Here is an 18,496-nt window from a genome sequence, read left to right as displayed (position 1 = left end):
TGTAAATTTGTAGAAATATCGATATCGATATTAGTTGCTTTGGATGAAAATTTAAAACAAAACTTTAAAGATTGTCAAACATGAATTTAGATGAAATATAAGAGTTTATCCGATATTTAACAGATATGTCAGAAATATCGACTATATTTATCGATTATAGTCTAAACTTAAGATTTTCTCCGGTACGAGGTGAAGTTTAGACTTAACCTCCATTTCCATATGTTTTTTATAACTTTTTGGGTATTTCTACTGAAAATATTGACTGCATCGAAGAAATTTTAAACACGGATCAATTTCATGATGGTTTTGAACTAAAAAAATATGTTTAATAATAAAATAAAGTGACCTTAATGATAAAGAAAATTGTTTAAAAGTTTTTGAATAAAAAAAAGTTTTGTGAGTGGTTTTTTTAATTAATTTTCTAGTAAATATAAGGGGTGAAACGCAACTAATTCAAAGAAATGAGAAATGTGCATTTATTGGGTGACCGCTTGAGGCTTGACAGTTAAGGCCTTCATACTTGCCAGTTCCAGCTGAGGAGGAACGCTCTTCACTCTACACACAAACACATTGCTGGCGAATCTCAGAAGTCAGAACGCACCTTCTTTGTTTTTCACTCCTTCGATCTTTTAATCTTTTTTCCCTGCGTCTTCTTGAAGGAATGCCGTTAAAGCTCACCCACCAAGAACATTGAACACTCTCTCTCTCTCTCTCTCTCTCACTTCTCCAAGCCTCCACATTTCCAGCTGCGGCTCCAATGGTGAGTCTTGTTTTCCCAGTCTTTAATTTTTCTGGGGTTTTCTTTTTAATTTGTTTAGCTCTTTCTGCTGCCGTTGCTGATTTTTATCCTTTTTTTGGAGAATTTAGTGGTAAATTTGGTGTCTTTCTGGTCAAGCTGGGGTTTTGGAATCGAGGGGTTCGTCTAGAATCAAATTTAGGATCGGGAAGTTAGTATTGTGGAAAATTAGGACAATTTGAGCTCCATTGGCGAGAATTTCACAGATTTACTTTTTCCAGCTCTTTCTGTTTGGTTGGTGAGAAAATTTAGGAGGCTAAATTTGATTTCGAGAATGAATTAATGTTGGAAGAAATTTGATTTAAGTACTACTCGTTCTGCTCAATTAAGCGTTAAGCTCATGTATTTTACTCTGCTAATCTATGCCTAAGTAGTGACATTGATGCACTTATGTTAAACTTCACCATGAAATTAAGCACTGGCTTCAGGAATCCGATACCATACTTCTCAAGAAATAAACTGGCTTTGTAAATATTTTGTCGAATTTGTACCAGGCTGAAAAAACAAAGGATTAACAAGCGGACTTGTCATTAGTCGGAAAAATCTGTGTTATTGTCCAATGCCATGTGAAGTAGAATTGACAAGCTTTAGATAATTGGCATTTTAATTTCTAAGTTGTAGCAGTGTTGTGTGTGTTTCAGTTTCGGCATGTGAAACTTTTCGTTTCATTGTTATGACACTAGTTTAATTAGACCTTTGCACAGTTTCTTTTTGTACGTATTTCTCATCAAGAACTTCGCTGTTGAACTTGAAATCCTATATCCATTAAGCAAAAATTATAAAAGCTGAAAAGGTATTCTTTCAGGATTCTGAGAGGCATGCTTTAAGCCTTTTGCTTTCTCTTTAGCGAGAAAAGATTTATGCTTTCGCTTTTTGTTTTCTATTCTTTTGTTAAATTTCTTACTGATAAGTTTGTCTTTGAAATGATGTTGAGTTGAATGCTTTCTTGATGCACTGCATGTCTTGAACTTACACGTTTTACACAAATATTCGGAGGAGTGGTAGGCCGAAAATGTGACCCTCCCGATGACAACTCTGTATAAACAAATTATATGTCTTTTCCATTTCCTATATGCTCGCACTGATCGAAAGATTTGGAAGTTGATTTCTTGGATTTTTTTTTAAGAGAATACTCTCTCTATACATTCAGCCACAATCATTCACTAGTTGCAAGCTGTAGAAATCATTACGAGCACCATTCTGAAACCTTTGTGTATTTTTCAGGGGAAGAAGAAAGATTGCTGAGTGTGCTCTCATAGTCTGACTCGCTAACGGATTTCTGAGCAAACAATACTAGATGAAGCCACATTTATTTTGTGGTGCAGTAATTCTCTTCCTTTTCCTTTGCCGAACTATAGCTGACATCAATTCAGACAAACAAGCCCTTCTCGACTTTATTTCTGCTGTTCCTCATGGCCGAAAAGTTAACTGGGATCCTGCTAACCCGGTCTGCAAGTCTTGGGCAGGCATCACTTGTACCTTGGATGGCACCCGCGTGCTCACCGTCCGACTCCCAGGTGCCGGACTGTATGGTCCAATTCCAGCAAACACTCTTGGCAAGCTCGATGCCCTCATGATCCTTAGCCTTCGGTCTAACCGCCTCAGTGGGAATGTGCCATCTGATATTTTCTCCCTTCCTTCCTTACACTACATATACCTTCAAAACAATAATCTTACAGGTAATATTCCCTCTTCCCTGCCTCCCAATCTCACATTTCTTGATTTGTCGTCCAACTCCTTCACCGGCAACATTCCAGCCACAGTCCAAAATTTAACACGTCTTAATGGACTGTACCTCCAAAGCAATTCCTTCACGGGATCTATACCTGATATCAACACAACAATGCTTATGCATTTGAATTTGAGCCACAACCAACTAAATGGTTCGATTCCTCCCACCCTCCAAAAATTCCCGACATCTTCCTTTGAAGGAAACTTGAAGTTATGCGGGCCCCCACTAAACCGTTGTACTTCGATCACTCCCTCGCCGTCTCCATCCCCCAATCTTCCTCCAACAGTCCCCTTCAAACCAAAAACTGGATCAAAGAAGAAACTTAGTATCGGAGCTATCATTGCCATTGCAAGTGGTGGTTTTGCTGTGTTGTTTCTCTCAGTTCTGGTGATCGTGCTATGCTGTTTGAAGAAAAAAGACAGCGAAGGCAGTGCTGTAGTGAAAACAAAAGGTGGAAGGAATGAGCAGCCAAAGGAGGACTTTGGAAGTGGGGTACAAGAGGCAGAGAAGAACAAGCTGGTTTTCTTCGAAGGCTGTTCTTACAATTTCGATCTTGAGGATTTACTAAGAGCTTCAGCTGAGGTTCTCGGAAAGGGGAGTTATGGGACTACTTATAAGGCCATCTTGGAGGAGGGAACGACAGTGGTGGTGAAAAGGATTAAAGAAGTGGTGGTCGGGAAAAAAGAGTTCGAACAGCAAATGGAGAATGCAGGGAGGATTAGTCAGCACCCAAACGTTGTTCCTCTTCGAGCTTATTATTACTCCAAAGATGAGAAACTTCTGGTTTATGACTACATTCCAGCTGGTAGCTTCTCAGCATTATTACATGGTATGCCCCCATTCACTTTCTCTTTCTCTTTTTACGTCTCTCGTATGATACTAATCTCCGAAGCAAACTTGTATAATATCCTCAAATGAAGCTTTACAATAAACTTTGATGGAGGACATGCAACGTTTATTGTAAAGCTTTTGCATTTAGACTAGCAACTTACTTCTCATACCATGAAGTATTGCTGTAATTGTTCTCGGAACTGTAATAATAATACGCCTTGCAGATAAATGTATGAATTTTCCCTCAGAAATGAATTCTCTCGCTTATCCAATATTGCAGGAAACAGGGAAAGTGGACAGCATCTACCAGACTGGGAAACCAGATTAAAGATCTCCCTCGGATGTGCCAAGGGCCTTGCCCACATCCATTCTGCAAGTGGAGGGAAATTCATCCATGGCAACATCAAATCCTCCAATGTCCTCCTCACCCAGGACCTCAATGGCAGCATGTCAGATTTCGGCCTAGCTCCTCTCATGAACCTCACAACTATCCCTTCCAGAAGTGTGGGCTACCGAGCTCCTGAGGTGATCGAAACTAAGAAGTCCTTTCAAAAATCGGACGTGTATAGTTTTGGTGTTATGCTCCTTGAGATGCTGACAGGCAAAGCACCAGTACAAACACCAGGGCATGATGATGTCGTTGATCTTCCAAGGTGGGTCCAGTCTGTTGTTCGAGAGGAATGGACAGCTGAGGTGTTTGACGTGGAGCTAATGAAGTACCAAAATATCGAAGAAGAGTTGGTACAAATGCTTCAAATAGCAATGACTTGCGTGGCAAGGGTGCCGGACATGAGACCTACTATGGAGGAAGTTGTTAGGATGATTGAGGAAATCCGGCCACCAGATTCTGAGAACCGGCCATCATCAGATGACAACAAGTCCAAGGACTCAAACGTCCAGACCCCAATCACCCCAGAAGGGCCAGCCTTGCCGTAATCATCAGAAAATCAGCACCCGCCCGAATGAGCAAATACATTAATCCTTCTCTAAATGTCATATATCAGCAATTGTGTGATTCTTTGTAGTGTTCCTTTGTAAAAGCTTAGCCTTTTTTAACATTGTTCCAAACGATTAAGGGATGTACTTATTAATTGTAAACATGATTTGCTTGTTCTGAAAATTGTTCGTTCAGGAAGACGACCCATAATGGTTTGTTTCTGAAATTTGCCGTTTGTTCATAAATCATCTACGGCGTGGATCATCATGGCAAGCGATTAAACAACGAAATTCCTGCAACTGCAATGAGAATTCTATTGCCAAAAACGTGCAGACCTGCTGCGACAAACAGGGTAAAGATCCATAAAAAGAGGAGCGAAGCCCTGAAATCCCACAGCTTACAAGTATTTCTTCAACAGAAGTTACATTTTTTGATACTTTAACAATGTAAATGGCCAAAACAAAGGCCCGACCTCTAAAAGAATAGTAACGTCGACAAACATATCAGGAAGTTATGCCGCTGCTCATGAACAGGTAGAAAGCTAATAACTAGAGTCAAGTAGAACCCTTGTTAACCAAGTCAGCACCGCTAACATATCTAGCAACATATGACATTAACCGGAAAGGAGCACCGATCAGGGGAGCTTCTATAAGTGGCACAGCAGCATTTTTGTCATCCTCGAGAGACACCTCTGGGTTCCCGACTTCATTCTCATCCAACGGAATTTGCACAATTTCACTAATTTCATCAGATACTGGCAACTCTGGAACTAAAGCAGCATGTTCAGAATCCACATTACCATTACTATGCATCTCCTGTTTGATTGGAACATCTTTTGGAGAATCAAGCTTCTGGTCTGATGTTGACATATCCTCATTGGATCTGGGATCGATGACACTGACAGTTTCAGGAGGAACAACTGTTGTATTAGATTCTTCTGTTGAAGCTGTTGAAGTGAGTTCAACTGTTGGGCTCCGTCGGTCAAGTTCACCATACAACTCATTCACCTAGGATAGAGTAATAGATATATCAGACAAATAGTCAGCCCAGCTAAATCTTATAGTAATAGCTAAAACTTAATCACAGGTGTCTCGATGTATAACACGACTGTACACGTTGTTCCTATAGAAAACCACGGGAGGGGAGCAGCCTTTCACCTTCTCAACAAGCTCTGCATTTTCTGCAACTAATTTCTCAACCAGTGAACATGCTGCTTCAACCTGAGAGTTCAACTCCTCACGTTTCGAAGCATGCTACATTAACACAGAGTCAGATATATTTTCATCCTTTGACAAATAGTATGTCAAGATATCAATAATAGAAAAAGAGACGTTTGTCAGATTTTTTATTTTTAAAAAAAAAATTCTCAGTAAAACTGATAGATTTATCACTTGTAGTAGTTAATAAAAGTTCCAAACACCATTGTAAGAATTCATTCTCCGGGAAACATAAAACACTCCTACAAACTTAGTACCCTAATTGTACATAAAGCTACCCATAAAATTCCGTCATCAGGTAAGCAAATGGAAGCAAACCTTTGCAAGGTCGTCTGATGATGGAGTAGAGGAGACACTCTCAAGATTCTTAATTTGCAACTGCAAACTAGAAACGTTTTCCATCAGCTGTTGATTTTCTTGTACAAGATTATTCCTGGATTGCTCCAATTCTGATACCTGCCCAGCTTTGGTTTTAATTTCCATATCAGAAGAAAATATAAAGATGTTATGTAAACTACTTGTGAACATGAATTAGGATGAGCAATGCAACAAGGAAGACAGTCTGACTTGATTCAAACCTATCATACAGGATCTAAGAAAGCAAAGCAATAGTCAAACTCCTCCATACTCAATCAAGTAGTTATGCATGTGGACAACTTGTAGATCAAAAAACAAGTTAATTGAATCCATCAAGCAGATTGGCATGGGTCAATTAAGCTACATACCTGTGCTCGTAATCTAGCAATATCATCATTCAGAGTTGCTATTGTTTCTTTAAACGAATCCTGTAAGAGCCACATGATAAGGACCAAACTAAGTCTCTGACATAAAATGATAAAATAATGATTAAGTAACAAAAGAGTTTCAGAAGATGAAACTACAATGATGTATTTTTCAGGTGCAAATAACAATGAATTCAGCACAAAATTCTAAGAATTGCCCAATATTCCTCATCTACAATTTACACTTAAGAGTTATTAGAGTATTTGAGTACCTCCTTTAGAATCCAAGTGTCTCTATCTCCGTCTAAATGTTTAATCTTTTCCTGTAAGCTTGCCTGCGGAACAATGTAGGGTAAGTTTTACACTTGCAAAACAGGAGTGAAGGCAATCAAGGGAGGACAACTGATTATTAGCTATGGGGTTACAATACACAAGAGCAGCTCTAACCTTTTCCGAATGCAAAGTGCCGTTTTCATCTACTAACCGACCAATTCTCTCCTCTAATCCAACCTGCAACAAACACAGCATTACCAACCAATTCCTCTAGTTTGCAATCTTGTTTATAATAATGTTGTACCAAACACTAAAAAATCATGATTATGTGCATTCTGGGGAAGTAAAAACGTAGAGGTGCACTTGCATTGAATGATGAACAAAGTTTAAAAGAGCCCTATCATGCAACTCAAATCACCTCTTTCTGAAGCCACAAAACTTTTTCGCTCTGTAATTGATCATTTTCCATCTGTAGACCAGCCTGTATATCATCCGATTAAGCACACAGTCTTGAAAATACATGCAGAATAAGTAAACAATTGCACTACGAAGTGTGAAAACATATACGGATTAACTCTTTGTCAGCTACTTACCTCAAGTAAATTTAGGTGACATTACCTCTTTCTGTATATGTGAATCCTTTTCATCCCGCAATTGCTTTATTGTATCTTCTAACGTTTGCTGAATAAACCATACACAAAGCCAAAAGGAATGGTCAAAAAGATCCATACCGGACAAGAAAAGGTTTCAACCTGCTCTCTCAAGTACAACATCTAAAATCAAAAGATAATCTAGTACCTCTTTCTGTATACGCAAATCCTTCTCATTCCGTAATCGTTTAATAGTATCCTCTAATGTAGCCTAAAGTATGAAATAACATCAAAAGTTTAAACTTTAAATCCTGTAAATTACAATAAATGTTCCCTAATATTTGGTCCAATATTATTCTCAAAGTTGAAATTCACATTATATTACCTCTTTCTGTATGTATACGTCCTTTTCGATTTGCAATTGTTTGATTGTTTCTTCTAATGCAGCCTGTAAAAACTAGGGTTAGTTTCTGTTCAAGACAAAAACTTTCGCATCACAATTGAATATAAATTCTGTTGTGAGGTAATCAATGCTCACACTAACCTCTTTTTGAGCCAATTTTTCTTAGATTCAGCTAATAATCTCTGCACAAAATAAAAACTAATTCAAATAACATAAATTCACAAACCACAATGTAGCTGGTGATTGATCCAATTCAAATTCGAATGCGTAATAGATAACTATCAATCGCTAATCCTGATTAGTAAATTAATGAAACTGAAGCTTACAGATTCCGTGCCATTGCTCTCATGCCTCTTCCCATTCACATCTCCGTCTCCATCTCGCTCAGCATCGGAACGAGCACCGCCACCGGCCTCTGAAACTTGGTCACCGCCGACGGCGGGGGCATCATCGGTATGAACATCTCCTGCGGCCTGGGAAGCTTGTCCGTTTCCGGCAACAGGAACATCGTCGGTGGCCTCGCCCTGCTTGTTCTTCTTCTTCTTGTTCCTCTTCTTCTTCTTCTTATCGTCCTCCATTGTTAGGCTCACAAAATGCTCCGCCTCTTTCCCTGCCCCACCCGAAAATGAAATCGAATCGTACCGACAGACCCGAACCCGGATCCGACTTGCTGCCGTTGGATTTTTACTTCACTGAGATTTGTCTCGATCGGATTTTGTTTCGTCTGTAGGGAGGATGCCAGGAAGTGCTTTCTTGCGTTATTTTTCTAATTTGTTTTTTCGCGTTTTCTTATTATTTTGACGAAATTGAATCATGGTCCGTTTAGTTTTTTGAGATTTTCACTTTGGTTCCTAAACTCGTTTTCGTTAGTATCGCCAGTCCAATTAGTGTATTTTTTTTTTTTTTTTTTTCAATGATTGATATTATTTAAACTAAGAGGAGGGGATTGACTCAAACCTTACAATAGGCTAGCGATGTGGTTCAAATTCATCTTTTTGACGAGAATCAAATTTAAAACCTTTCACTTACTAGTGAAGAGAATATCATTAGACTGTAGTACTTAGTGGCCATAAGTCCGATTAATTAGGCCAAAACTATTTTTAATTTGAATTTTTAAATGAGAGATGTGTATCATCCTAGCGTACTTCTTCTAGTTTGATTCTTTTTTTTTTTTTTTGGGAAGATTTGTATTTTGTAATTAGTTTGCTGGTATTAATAAAATATTTTGTTTAAATTCTATGATATTAAGCATGTTTTTTAATTAAGACGCATTTTTGGTTTCTAATATTTATGTTTGGATATCTAGAGAAAATTCACTTTGAAGCGACTATTCCTTGAACACACATCATAGTATATAGTTTTCTATTTCATAGTTGAGTCAATTTAAAAAAGACCTAAAGTTAAGGACTTATCAATAGGCAGTGTTGCTCCAATACCCAACCAAGGCCTACTACAGTACCAATAAAAAAGACGGTTGTCACTACAGGACGATGGAATGGATTTTGGAATTTATCAACATTCTCCAAAAAAATTATTGTTAATAATCTCACAGGTACTGAAATTACTAAAAGAACACCCAATAACAAATTTTGCACTTTAAGAAATATTTGGAAGTACGGGAAAGAAATTCCAATTTTTCTATCTTATGTATTATTCTATGATGTCTAATCAAGAATCTTATTCAATAAAAAAATGAGAGATGTGTACGAAATAATAAACAATTTTCTCAGTTGACAAATTTTTATTTTTTATGTGACAATAAAATTGGAAGAATTTGGGCTCAATTACATAATAAAGATATTTATATTGTATCAAGCTCGTCATTGCAAGCGACGTATCATCATATTTATTAGAGTTTTCCTTCTTAATTTACTGTATTTGGTTTAAACTATTTCTCTCTTTTTAATGTGATTAGTGTATATCAATTGTACTGAGAAAATTCGTTTTTTATTTAAAAAAAAAAAAAAGTTGAATTTAAAGGTTCGGATTTATAAGTAGGCAAGAATACAACCAACTGTAATTAAAATGAAAACAAAATATAACAAAACGTTATAGAGATCCAATTGAAAATCAAGTAAAAATAGGAGGACTACGGTATAACTTTGGGATCATACCCGTTTATCAAGACTTTGATGGACCCGGGAGCACTAGAGTATTTCCTTTACAACGTGCTGACTTGGTAGCCTATGATTGGGCGGTTAAGGGATCTGTAGTGTGAATCATCATACGTTAGCATTCTAACTTTTGCGTTAAATGAAATAACGGAAGGAGGTCAGTTCGTTGCGAACTTACGGCGTTACCAATTCCGGCAAAATAAAGCAACAGCAACTTTTACGTTAACTTGGGACCACCAAAGAGGCACGATACAAAGCATATGGGAGCCACGTGATTATCGACCCCGCTCCGTCGAAAAAGCAATCCATCAAACGCAAAGCTAAACTAGTTGCGAACGAATTTTAGACCCGCATTATATATAGTATATTTTGAGTTTAATTTTTGATGCATGTAAATCAAACGATAGTGGTCAAAATGAGGTTAAAATGTCTTTGTGAGTTTTTTCAAGTCTCGAAAAGTTGGTCTATAGTGATGAAGTGACTAACTTTTTTTTTTTCCCTTTTTTTTAATAGTAAAAGATATTATCTATATTAGAGGGTAGGGGAGTATACTAAGCCTCCTAACAATAATTTGGTTCCAATTTGCATTTGGCGAAAATCTACCTCTCATTTACAACTGAGAAAAATACCACTAAAATATAATACTAAATGACAATTTCCGTCTGTCTAGATGGTTGGAACAACCCAAATTTAACCCAATTAATTATAAGAAAACTAATGAAAATGGCTTCAAAACTTTGAGTTTTAACCAAAAGTCACCTAATAATTTTTATTTAATGATAAGGACGAGATAAAAAAAAAAAAAAAAAAAAAAAAAAACAAAGACAAAAACAAAAACTTATTCAACCCAAAGCGTGTGTGCACGCAAGTAGTGCGAAAGCAAGCATCTACCAATTCAACAGAAAACCAACAATGCAAAAGCAACACACAAATTACTTTTTAAATATTTCATCAGGAAGGAAAAGGTTTAGAGAGAGAGAGACTGTGAGGGTAGAGAGAAGAGAATGCCAACCAAATCCATTCAAACTGACATTAATAAACCCCAAAAAAATTTAGAGAGAGAGAGAGAAATTTGCTTAGCTACACGTGGGGTAGCATCTCATCATCACCCCATGTTCAAATTATGGAATTCTTTATTAATTTTAATCGTAACCAGCTAAAACATTAAAATAAAAAATATTAGATTATGATCCTCAATGAAAGCACAATTGTCACATCCCGGGCTCAACTCCACCGTAGCACGATATTGCCCGCTTTGGGCCCCGACCATGCCCTCACGGTTTTATTTCTGAGAACTCACAAGAGAACTTCCTAGTGGGTCACCTAACATGGGATTGCTTTCGCGCTCTACTCGCTTAACTTCGGAGTTCCAATGGAATCCGAAACTAGTGAGCTCTCAAAATACCTTGTGCTAAGTAGAGATGAGAATATACATATAAGGCTTACAAGATCCACTCCACTAGGTGATATTCACCCCCCTTAGGGGCCTAACGTCCTTGTCGGCACATTCCCGGCCAGGGATTGGCTCTGATACTAAATTGTCACATCCCGCCCCAGGTCCCCATCACATTCCGGGCTCAACTTCATCGTAGCACGATATTGTCCTATTTTGGGTCCCAGCCACGCTCTCACGATTTTGTTTCTAGGAACTCACATGAGAATTTCTCAATGAGTCACCCATCATGGGATTGCTTGCGCGCTCTACTCGCTTAACTTCAGAGTTCCAATGGAACTCGAAGCCAGTGAGCTCCCAAAAAGCCTTGTGCTAGGTAGAGATGAGAATATACATATAAGACTTACATGATCCACTCCCTTGGACGATGTGGGATGTAACAACATTAGCTTTTCTGATCTTTCATTTATGCTTTTGTTGTTAATTTTGTATTGAATAAATTAAAGGAAAGTCAAATAAATTGTTCGAAGAAATGTCAAAGAACAAATAGAAATGTGAAAATCATTATTCTAACTCTATAAGAATATAAATATTATTGTCAGTGATTCATACGATAATGAGAAGAGAGCTTCAAAGTTTGAACCTTTTAGTGTTTAGTTTATAAAATAGTCGGTGTTCAGTTTAAAAAACAATGATAGTGCTAGTGTTTGATTTTAAAAAATAGTCAGTGTTTAATTTATGAAATAGTTAGTTTTTGGTTTAAGAAATAGTCATTGTTTTGTTTACGAAATAGTGATAGTACTAGTTTACAAAATAGTGATAATAATAGTGTTTGGTTTAAGAAATAATTAGTGCTTAGTTTACGAAATAGTGATAGTACTATTACTTGGTTTAATAAATAGTCTATTTAGTTTACGAAATAGTGATAGTACTAGTGTTAAATTTAAGAAATAATCGGTGTTTAGTTTACAAGGTGTCTGGTTTAAGAAATAGTCAGTGTTTAGTTTATGAAATAGTAATAGTACTAGCGTTCAGTTGAAGAAATAGTTAGTGTTCAATTTACAAAATAGTCAGTGTTCAGTTTAAGAAATATTGTTTAGTTTAAAAAGTAGTCAATGTTTAATTTAAGAAATAGTGTTCGGTGTAAAAAGTAGTCAATATTCAGTTTATGAAATAGTGTTCAAATTTAAGTAGTAGTCAATATTCTGTTTAAGAAATAATGACAGATTAGTGTTCATAAAACTGAATAATGAAAATTTTCTTTATTTTTGATATTGTAATATTATTACTTAATTTATTCTAAAAAAAATTGAAAGAGTAGTCAAATAAACAAATAATAAAAAAAAATTGTTTATGGAGTGAGGTGAAAGGAGAGAGAAGAGCGAGGAGAGGTGAAAAAAATAAAAGTTGATGTGAATGAGTGACGTGAAAAAGAGAAAAATGGATGGGAATATATGAAATAGGGAGAGAGAGAAAGATGTTGAACGGTTAAGTGAGGGAGAAAGTGTGTATGTGTGTGATGTGATGCGTGATCCCGCGTGTCAATATTTGTTGGTTTTTTTTTTTTTGGTTATTATGTAAAATTTTTGTCATTTTCATTAAAATTTGAACCATTGTTATCAAAGTTTAAGCCATTTTTATTAAATAAAGTTAGTATATGATTTTTTGTTAATTAAAAGTTTTGACAAACCCTTTTCATTAAAGCTCACATTAATGATTGGGTCACCTAAAAAGGAATTGGATCCTCTCCTGAGCTCAGGATGAGGATCCTCATGAGCAGCCCATCAAAGTTGTTCAAATTTAATCCAACGGCTGTAATTATAGCTTTTAGAATGAACCCCTATTTAGAGCCATTAAATTAAAATTCAACTGCCCGAATAAACTGCTCAGAAGATTCACATCCGAAGCTCAGGCGGATCCCATCCTAAGCAGAGGAGAGGATCCAGTTCGCCCAAAAATATCCCAATTGGATAAGTCGATCCAAATTAGGTAAGCCGGAGTCCACACCCGCCGACGCCCCCTAGTTTTCAAACCAAAATTAAAATTTTAAAATTAGAAAGCCGCCGTAAATAACGATTACAAATATAAAAGAATTTAAAAAAAAAAAGAAGGAAAAAGTAACGGATAAGAAAGAAGGAGAAGAGATTCATGGACGGTGTATATAAACTATTGAAAGGGAAATCCACAAAGTCTCTTGAGTTTTTGTTCGGGAAAATATCGGGGGGTCTCGATCGAAACGAGCGATTGGTGGTAGCGGAAGCTTTGGGAGGCGGAGCTCCGGATCTGCTACATACCCGTTTCCCTCTGCTGCCGCTATTTCCGTCCGATCTCTCAGGTATTTGATTGATGGAACATTGGAAATTGTTTGATTTGATTTGATTTGATTGGATGATGGTTTGTTTTCGAATAGCAAAATTGCTTTTGGGATTTGATGATTTGGGTGTAAAGATAATTGGGTTGGATTTGAATTTCTTTGATTTTACAGATTTTCCGGTCCTGGGTTGCGAGTTTTGAGTTGTGATTTGTGAGCGATTCGGTTTTGTCATGGCGTCGAAGCGCATCTTGAAAGAGCTCAAGGATTTGCAGAAGGATCCTCCAACTTCTTGCAGCGCAGGTACTTTTAATTGAGTTTTGAGTTGTAATTTGATGATTTTACACTTAAAACTTGAAAGATTTGTTAGTTTGTTATGGTAAATTGATGATTTGTATAGAGATGTGGTCGTCGGCGCGAAATTTATATTTAAAATTTTCTAATTACCGAAACTTTGTTATGATTTTATACTCAAAGTTCAAATCTCTGTTAGTTTGTCATGATAAATTGTTGTTTTTGTATAGAGATGTGGGTGTCGGTGCGTGTCAATTTCAATGATTTGTGTGTGAATGGTTTGATATTACTGTGAATTATAGGTTCCCCAATTGGATAAGTAAATTTTTGTTAATTTTGTATAAGGTCCTGTGGCTGAGGACATGTTTCATTGGCAAGCAACAATTATGGGACCCCCTGATAGCCCATATGCAGGAGGTGTTTTCCTGGTCACCATTCATTTCCCTCCGGATTATCCTTTTAAGCCCCCTAAGGTAAATTGTACAATCTTATGTTCAAAATTCGGTCCTGCTTTGTCGTGATGTCTGTGTGGCGATTGTTTGTTCTAGAAGAATAATGGTAGTTTGTTTCTCAGGTTGCATTTAGGACTAAGGTCTTCCACCCGAATATCAATAGCAACGGAAGCATTTGTCTTGACATCCTAAAAGAGCAATGGAGCCCAGCACTTACTATCTCTAAGGTTTGTCTTTTATTTCGGACTAAGTTTATGTTTGTTTGACTTCATTTTCTTGTAATATTTCCTTGAATCCCGCATAACATTGGTTTGTCTTTGTACTCTCGTTTAATCTGGAATTGGTATACATACGATGCCTTGATGCATCACAGAGTTATCAGGTGTTTCCAAAATTATCGCCTAGTTTTTAAGCTAGGCAAGAGTTCTCCATTACTCTCTGCATTGCTTATGCTAAAAGGTCATTAATAGTTCATCATGCTCCTTGTAAGGAGTTGAGAAGGTACTTAAAAATGTTGCATGCGATGATTGAGGACAATATCTCATTTTTGGTTTTTCCAATTCATAGTTTTCGGTATCAGCCACGACTTCCTATTTTTCCTTTATGCTTCTTATTATTTGCCTGAGATGGTTAGGATTGTATTTACCAAGCCCATTTTGCATGTAAAACCAGGTATTGCTCTCAATCTGCTCATTGCTGACTGACCCAAATCCTGATGACCCTCTCGTGCCGGAGATCGCCCACATGTACAAAACTGATCGAGCCAAGTACGAATCCACTGCACGTAGCTGGACTCAGAAATATGCAATGGGTTGAAGATGTTTTTTCATCCAGGTGTAGAGTTTGTATTTGGGGGGAGGGGGACAGGTTCGGGGCGTTTCAATTGAGGAAGAACAGATCGTTGTTCTTCCTTTCCTTAATCATATAAAAGAAGGGTATGAATGCGATGTAATTCTGGTTTTACCACAACTTTAATTTCTTGTTTGATGTTGTTCCTTCCGGATTTCTAGACAGAAACTTAAAATGTTCGTTTTAATTCCATCGACTAAGGAATCGGTGTTGATTTTTCATCTACCATTTCTTGTTGTATCTTGAAAGATTGAGATATATAGAAATCCAATGAACTCTTATGTTTACTGTTTACTCATCCAATAAATTGTTCTTGTAATGCAGCCTTGATTTATTAATTAAATTGCCGATTGCTTCATCTTGAACCACCTTTGTTTTTTTTTTGTTTTTTTTAGAGTACATCAATATTGAGGAAGTAATAAATTGGGGTTTATCGGGACCAATGTTGCGAGCTTCTGGAATACAATGGGATCTTCTCAAGTTGATCATTATGAATGTTACGACGAATTTGATTGGGCGGTACACCTTTTTTTTTTTTTTTTTTTTGAGTACATTGATATTTTTACACTTAAGGGGAGAGGGAGTTCAGCTAAGCCACATAATGGGCAGTCTAATTTGATATCGAATTCGTCATCTATAAGATACGAATCTAAGACCTCTCACTTCCAAGTGAAGAGAAATATAATCAGATCGTAGTATTGAGTGGCAGTAGCACCACCCTTTTAAAATTACTCTTTTGATCAATTTTGCATGTGAAAAGTCTATACTAAACTTAATTGATTTTTTAATTGATCACCATGCCCTTCATTGATCATAAACCACAAAAAATGTAGCAACATCCTAACAACACCTAACAACACTCTTAGATCCATTCGGTTGCTCCGCCTTGAATAACCAAATTTAAAGCGGTGAAGAATATCTGAAACACCATGAAAGTAGGTAAGCTTCTGATTGCTCCACCTTTTAGATCATTCTTCACTCTCTCTCTCTCTCTCTCTCTCTCTCTCTCTCTCTCTCTCTCTCTCTCTCATCTTGCTTTAGCTCAATTATTCGAAAAGGGTTTAGATTGATAACTTCCCAACCTAGTCGGGATGTATCGTATAGTGATGTACTCCCCTTACCTATAGTTTATCTTACAAATGTAGGATGTGGAAAGAAAAACACACACACACATTTCAATATAAAACTACAAGGCCCGACCCAAAAATTGAAAAGCCCACTTGGACCCGCTGAGCCGATAGGTCCGGTCCGGCCCGGCCCAATGATTAGTCCTATAATCATTCAGAATAAAGTATACATTAAACATTCTATCTTCTTTTTTTTTTATTCGCATCATTAAACATTATCATAAGCTACTTTTTACTTGGTAACGGTCAAATACGAACATTATATTCTAATTTATTTAAATATCATTAACGTGCACGATTTAGATTTGATGCAGTTGACCAAGCATAAATGTTTGTTTAGTCAAAGATGGAATTAACCAAGCTGATGGAGGGAATTGAGGGTAATTAACCAACAAATTTTTAGAGTATTCAAGATACGATTTTGCGTTATTTTTAAGACAAGTTATAACATATGGACTTGTTCTTAATTAATATATTACAAAAATTAGACTATTTAACAATGTCGTTTTCTTTTATTATAAAATGAGTAATTGCATACTCTTAGTACATCTCACATACTTTCCCATAATACTTTCATTTGCTTATAATATTAACACCCCACATATTGTTGAATAAACTCCACGTACTTAATACACCATACATTTGCTTTTTCAATTAAAAATTGTCTTAATACACCTCACATACTTCTCCATAATACTCTCACACCTCACATTCTCAACATACGCCTTACATTTTCTACATACACCCCACAATTTTCAAATCTTATAACAACTCAAAATATAAAAAAAATTAAAGTTGTTGATTAGTAGCAGTCGTGGCAAAATCATACATCTCAAAATCATTTAATGTCCATCAAACTGATAATTATAATACTTCTATGAAGTATAACATTGAAAAGGGCAAAGGGATTGGAAAAGGAGGGATGGCGTATACGAAGGTTCAGTGAAGGGTTTCAAAGGTGGGGTGTGTTGGATAATGAACAGGCGAGATCCAGAAAGAGAAAGGGAAGGATCAGTTCACGCACAGCAAAAATAGGCTTAAATAAATGCCGATGTCGTTGAAATCACTAGAACAATAAAAAATATAAAGTCTTACATCCTATGAAGCTTTCGAACATCAATTTCTTGTTTCTTTTGTCAAAAATAATTTTTCTCAATTAACGTATTTGTAGTTTCATCAGTTAGAGTTTTGTTCAACAATGGAGGGTGAGAGATGTTTTAATAGTTGAAGAAATAAAAGTGATTTGGGGTGTATTTGGATTTTTTTTTTTTAACCTAATAAGGTCAAAAATATCTTTGTATAGTAGCATACATAAATCATTTAATATTAAATTTTGATGTGGAAATCATTTAACATTATGTGTGGTGCTAATATAAAAAACTATTTATTTTTTATTAATTTATTTCATAAGTACAACATAGCAGTATTATTGTGAACTATTATTATAACACGTAAAATTTCATACCATAAAAAAAAAATCATTGATCAATGAGATGGAACCAAGCAAAGCCCCACATACATTCCAACTTTTTACCTTCGACATTTCATACCACAAAAAAAAAAAAAAAAAAAAAAATCATTGATTAATGAGATGGAACCAAGCAAAGCCCCACGTACATTCCAACCTTTTACCTTCCAAATTTCGTCCACATTTGAATTTGAGCATTAGAAACATGTCACAGGAAAATGAATCTAAATATGGTGGCGTATGATCAACGTGCAAGATGGAGATTTGATGAAGTTGACCTAGTCAAATCATTTTTTTTAGTAAACGATATTATTTATACTAAGGGAGCGAAGAAATGCAGTGAGCTAATAATAATGTGGTTTAAATTAGTTTTTAACGAAAATTGAATCTAAAACCTCTCACTACAAGTAAAATAGAATACCATTGTACCATAAGTGGTAGCCAAATCATCTTTTAACTCTTTTTTTGGTCATCATGGAATTAACCAAGTTGGGGGAGGGAATTGAGGGTAATTATGAGAACTAATATGGAACTAATAAAGGCATATGATGCCATAATATAGTCTTATACTAAAATTAAAATATTAAAATTATTTTAAAAATACGCCATAGAGTCGGGTATATTCAAATTTTGCACCAATAATAACTTTATAATTCTCACAAAGTACAAGAGCTCAAGATAAAAATAAATAATAAATTGAATAAATACAAATAAATAGGACAAAAAGCAGGAAAACTATATTTTATATCATCATATTAGTGTATTAGCAAGTGATATGTATCTGCTTTGTTTATATCATCATATAATTTTCTTATCATTAAAAAAAAGATCAAAGGTTATTAAAAAACTTATGTCCTAACTACAAACAAATAAATTGCCAAAAATGATGAGAATTGAATTAAAAAATATATTGATGGTAAGTAGGATAATAAATAATTTGAAAACAAACAAATAAAGTTAAAACTCCTTAATTAAAGGGGTCTAAAT

The 18,496-nt window shown here is 35.9% G+C and overlaps 3 protein-coding genes across 3 annotated transcripts; 2 read left to right on the top strand and 1 right to left on the bottom strand.

Annotated features, from left to right (window-relative positions):
* Nucleotides 1-476: 476 nt before the first annotated feature.
* Nucleotides 477-4,496, top strand: LOC103960205 (probable inactive receptor kinase At5g58300). Its single transcript, XM_009372637.3, has 3 exons — nucleotides 477-760; nucleotides 2,021-3,357; nucleotides 3,640-4,496. Exons 2-3 carry the CDS (start codon nucleotides 2,094-2,096, stop codon nucleotides 4,293-4,295), a joined length of 1,920 nt encoding a protein of 639 aa, XP_009370912.1. The 5' UTR covers nucleotides 477-760; nucleotides 2,021-2,093; the 3' UTR covers nucleotides 4,296-4,496.
* Nucleotides 4,497-4,586: 90 nt separating this feature from the next.
* LOC103960194 (interactor of constitutive active ROPs 2, chloroplastic-like) lies at nucleotides 4,587-8,079 on the bottom strand. The gene is made up of 9 exons (XM_048577307.1): nucleotides 7,828-8,079; nucleotides 7,484-7,546; nucleotides 6,927-6,989; nucleotides 6,683-6,745; nucleotides 6,508-6,570; nucleotides 6,239-6,298; nucleotides 5,832-5,969; nucleotides 5,454-5,549; nucleotides 4,587-5,303 (listed from the first exon to the last, which is right to left on the bottom strand). The coding sequence occupies exons 1-9, from the start codon at nucleotides 8,077-8,079 to the stop codon at nucleotides 4,851-4,853; spliced, it is 1,251 nt and encodes a 416-aa protein (XP_048433264.1). The 3' UTR covers nucleotides 4,587-4,850.
* Nucleotides 8,080-13,181: 5,102 nt separating this feature from the next.
* On the top strand, nucleotides 13,182-15,237 carry LOC103960195 (ubiquitin-conjugating enzyme E2 28). Its single transcript, XM_009372622.3, has 5 exons — nucleotides 13,182-13,343; nucleotides 13,494-13,622; nucleotides 13,959-14,086; nucleotides 14,188-14,292; nucleotides 14,738-15,237. The coding sequence occupies exons 2-5, from the start codon at nucleotides 13,553-13,555 to the stop codon at nucleotides 14,879-14,881; spliced, it is 447 nt and encodes a 148-aa protein (XP_009370897.1). The 5' UTR covers nucleotides 13,182-13,343; nucleotides 13,494-13,552; the 3' UTR covers nucleotides 14,882-15,237.
* Nucleotides 15,238-18,496: the final 3,259 nt, after the last annotated feature.

This window comes from the organism of the source record quoted next, unplaced genomic scaffold (assembly GCF_019419815.1).
Source record: "Pyrus x bretschneideri cultivar Hongxiangsu unplaced genomic scaffold, Pyrus_bretschneideri_v1 Contig11, whole genome shotgun sequence".
Taxonomy (NCBI): domain Eukaryota; kingdom Viridiplantae; phylum Streptophyta; class Magnoliopsida; order Rosales; family Rosaceae; genus Pyrus; species Pyrus x bretschneideri.
The sequence above is the reverse complement of the archived record's forward strand: the minus strand, read 5'-3'. Positions and strand labels throughout refer to the sequence as shown.

What these genes read in the sequence shown, in the direction of transcription:
- LOC103960195 (XM_009372622.3), top strand. Translation starts at nt 13,553, where the DNA reads ATGGCGTCGAAGCGCATCTTGAAAGAGCTCAAGGATTTGCAGAAGGAT. An exon ending in TCCAACTTCTTGCAGCGCAG is followed by an intron (nt 13,623 to 13,958) that starts GTACTTTTAATT and finishes ATTTTGTATAAG; the next exon opens with GTCCTGTGGCTGAGGACATG. An exon ending in CAGCACTTACTATCTCTAAG is followed by an intron (nt 14,293 to 14,737) that starts GTTTGTCTTTTA and finishes ATGTAAAACCAG; the next exon opens with GTATTGCTCTCAATCTGCTC.
- LOC103960205 (XM_009372637.3), top strand. Translation starts at nt 2,094, where the DNA reads ATGAAGCCACATTTATTTTGTGGTGCAGTAATTCTCTTCCTTTTCCTT. An exon ending in CTTCTCAGCATTATTACATG is followed by an intron (nt 3,358 to 3,639) that starts GTATGCCCCCAT and finishes CCAATATTGCAG; the next exon opens with GAAACAGGGAAAGTGGACAG.
- LOC103960194 (XM_048577307.1), bottom strand. Translation starts at nt 8,079, where the DNA reads ATGGAGGACGATAAGAAGAAGAAGAAGAGGAACAAGAAGAAGAAGAAC. An exon ending in GCACTTTGCATTCGGAAAAG is followed by an intron (nt 6,571 to 6,682) that starts GTTAGAGCTGCT and finishes ATTGTTCCGCAG; the next exon opens with GCAAGCTTACAGGAAAAGAT. An exon ending in TTGCTAGATTACGAGCACAG is followed by an intron (nt 5,970 to 6,238) that starts GTATGTAGCTTA and finishes AAAGCTGGGCAG; the next exon opens with GTATCAGAATTGGAGCAATC.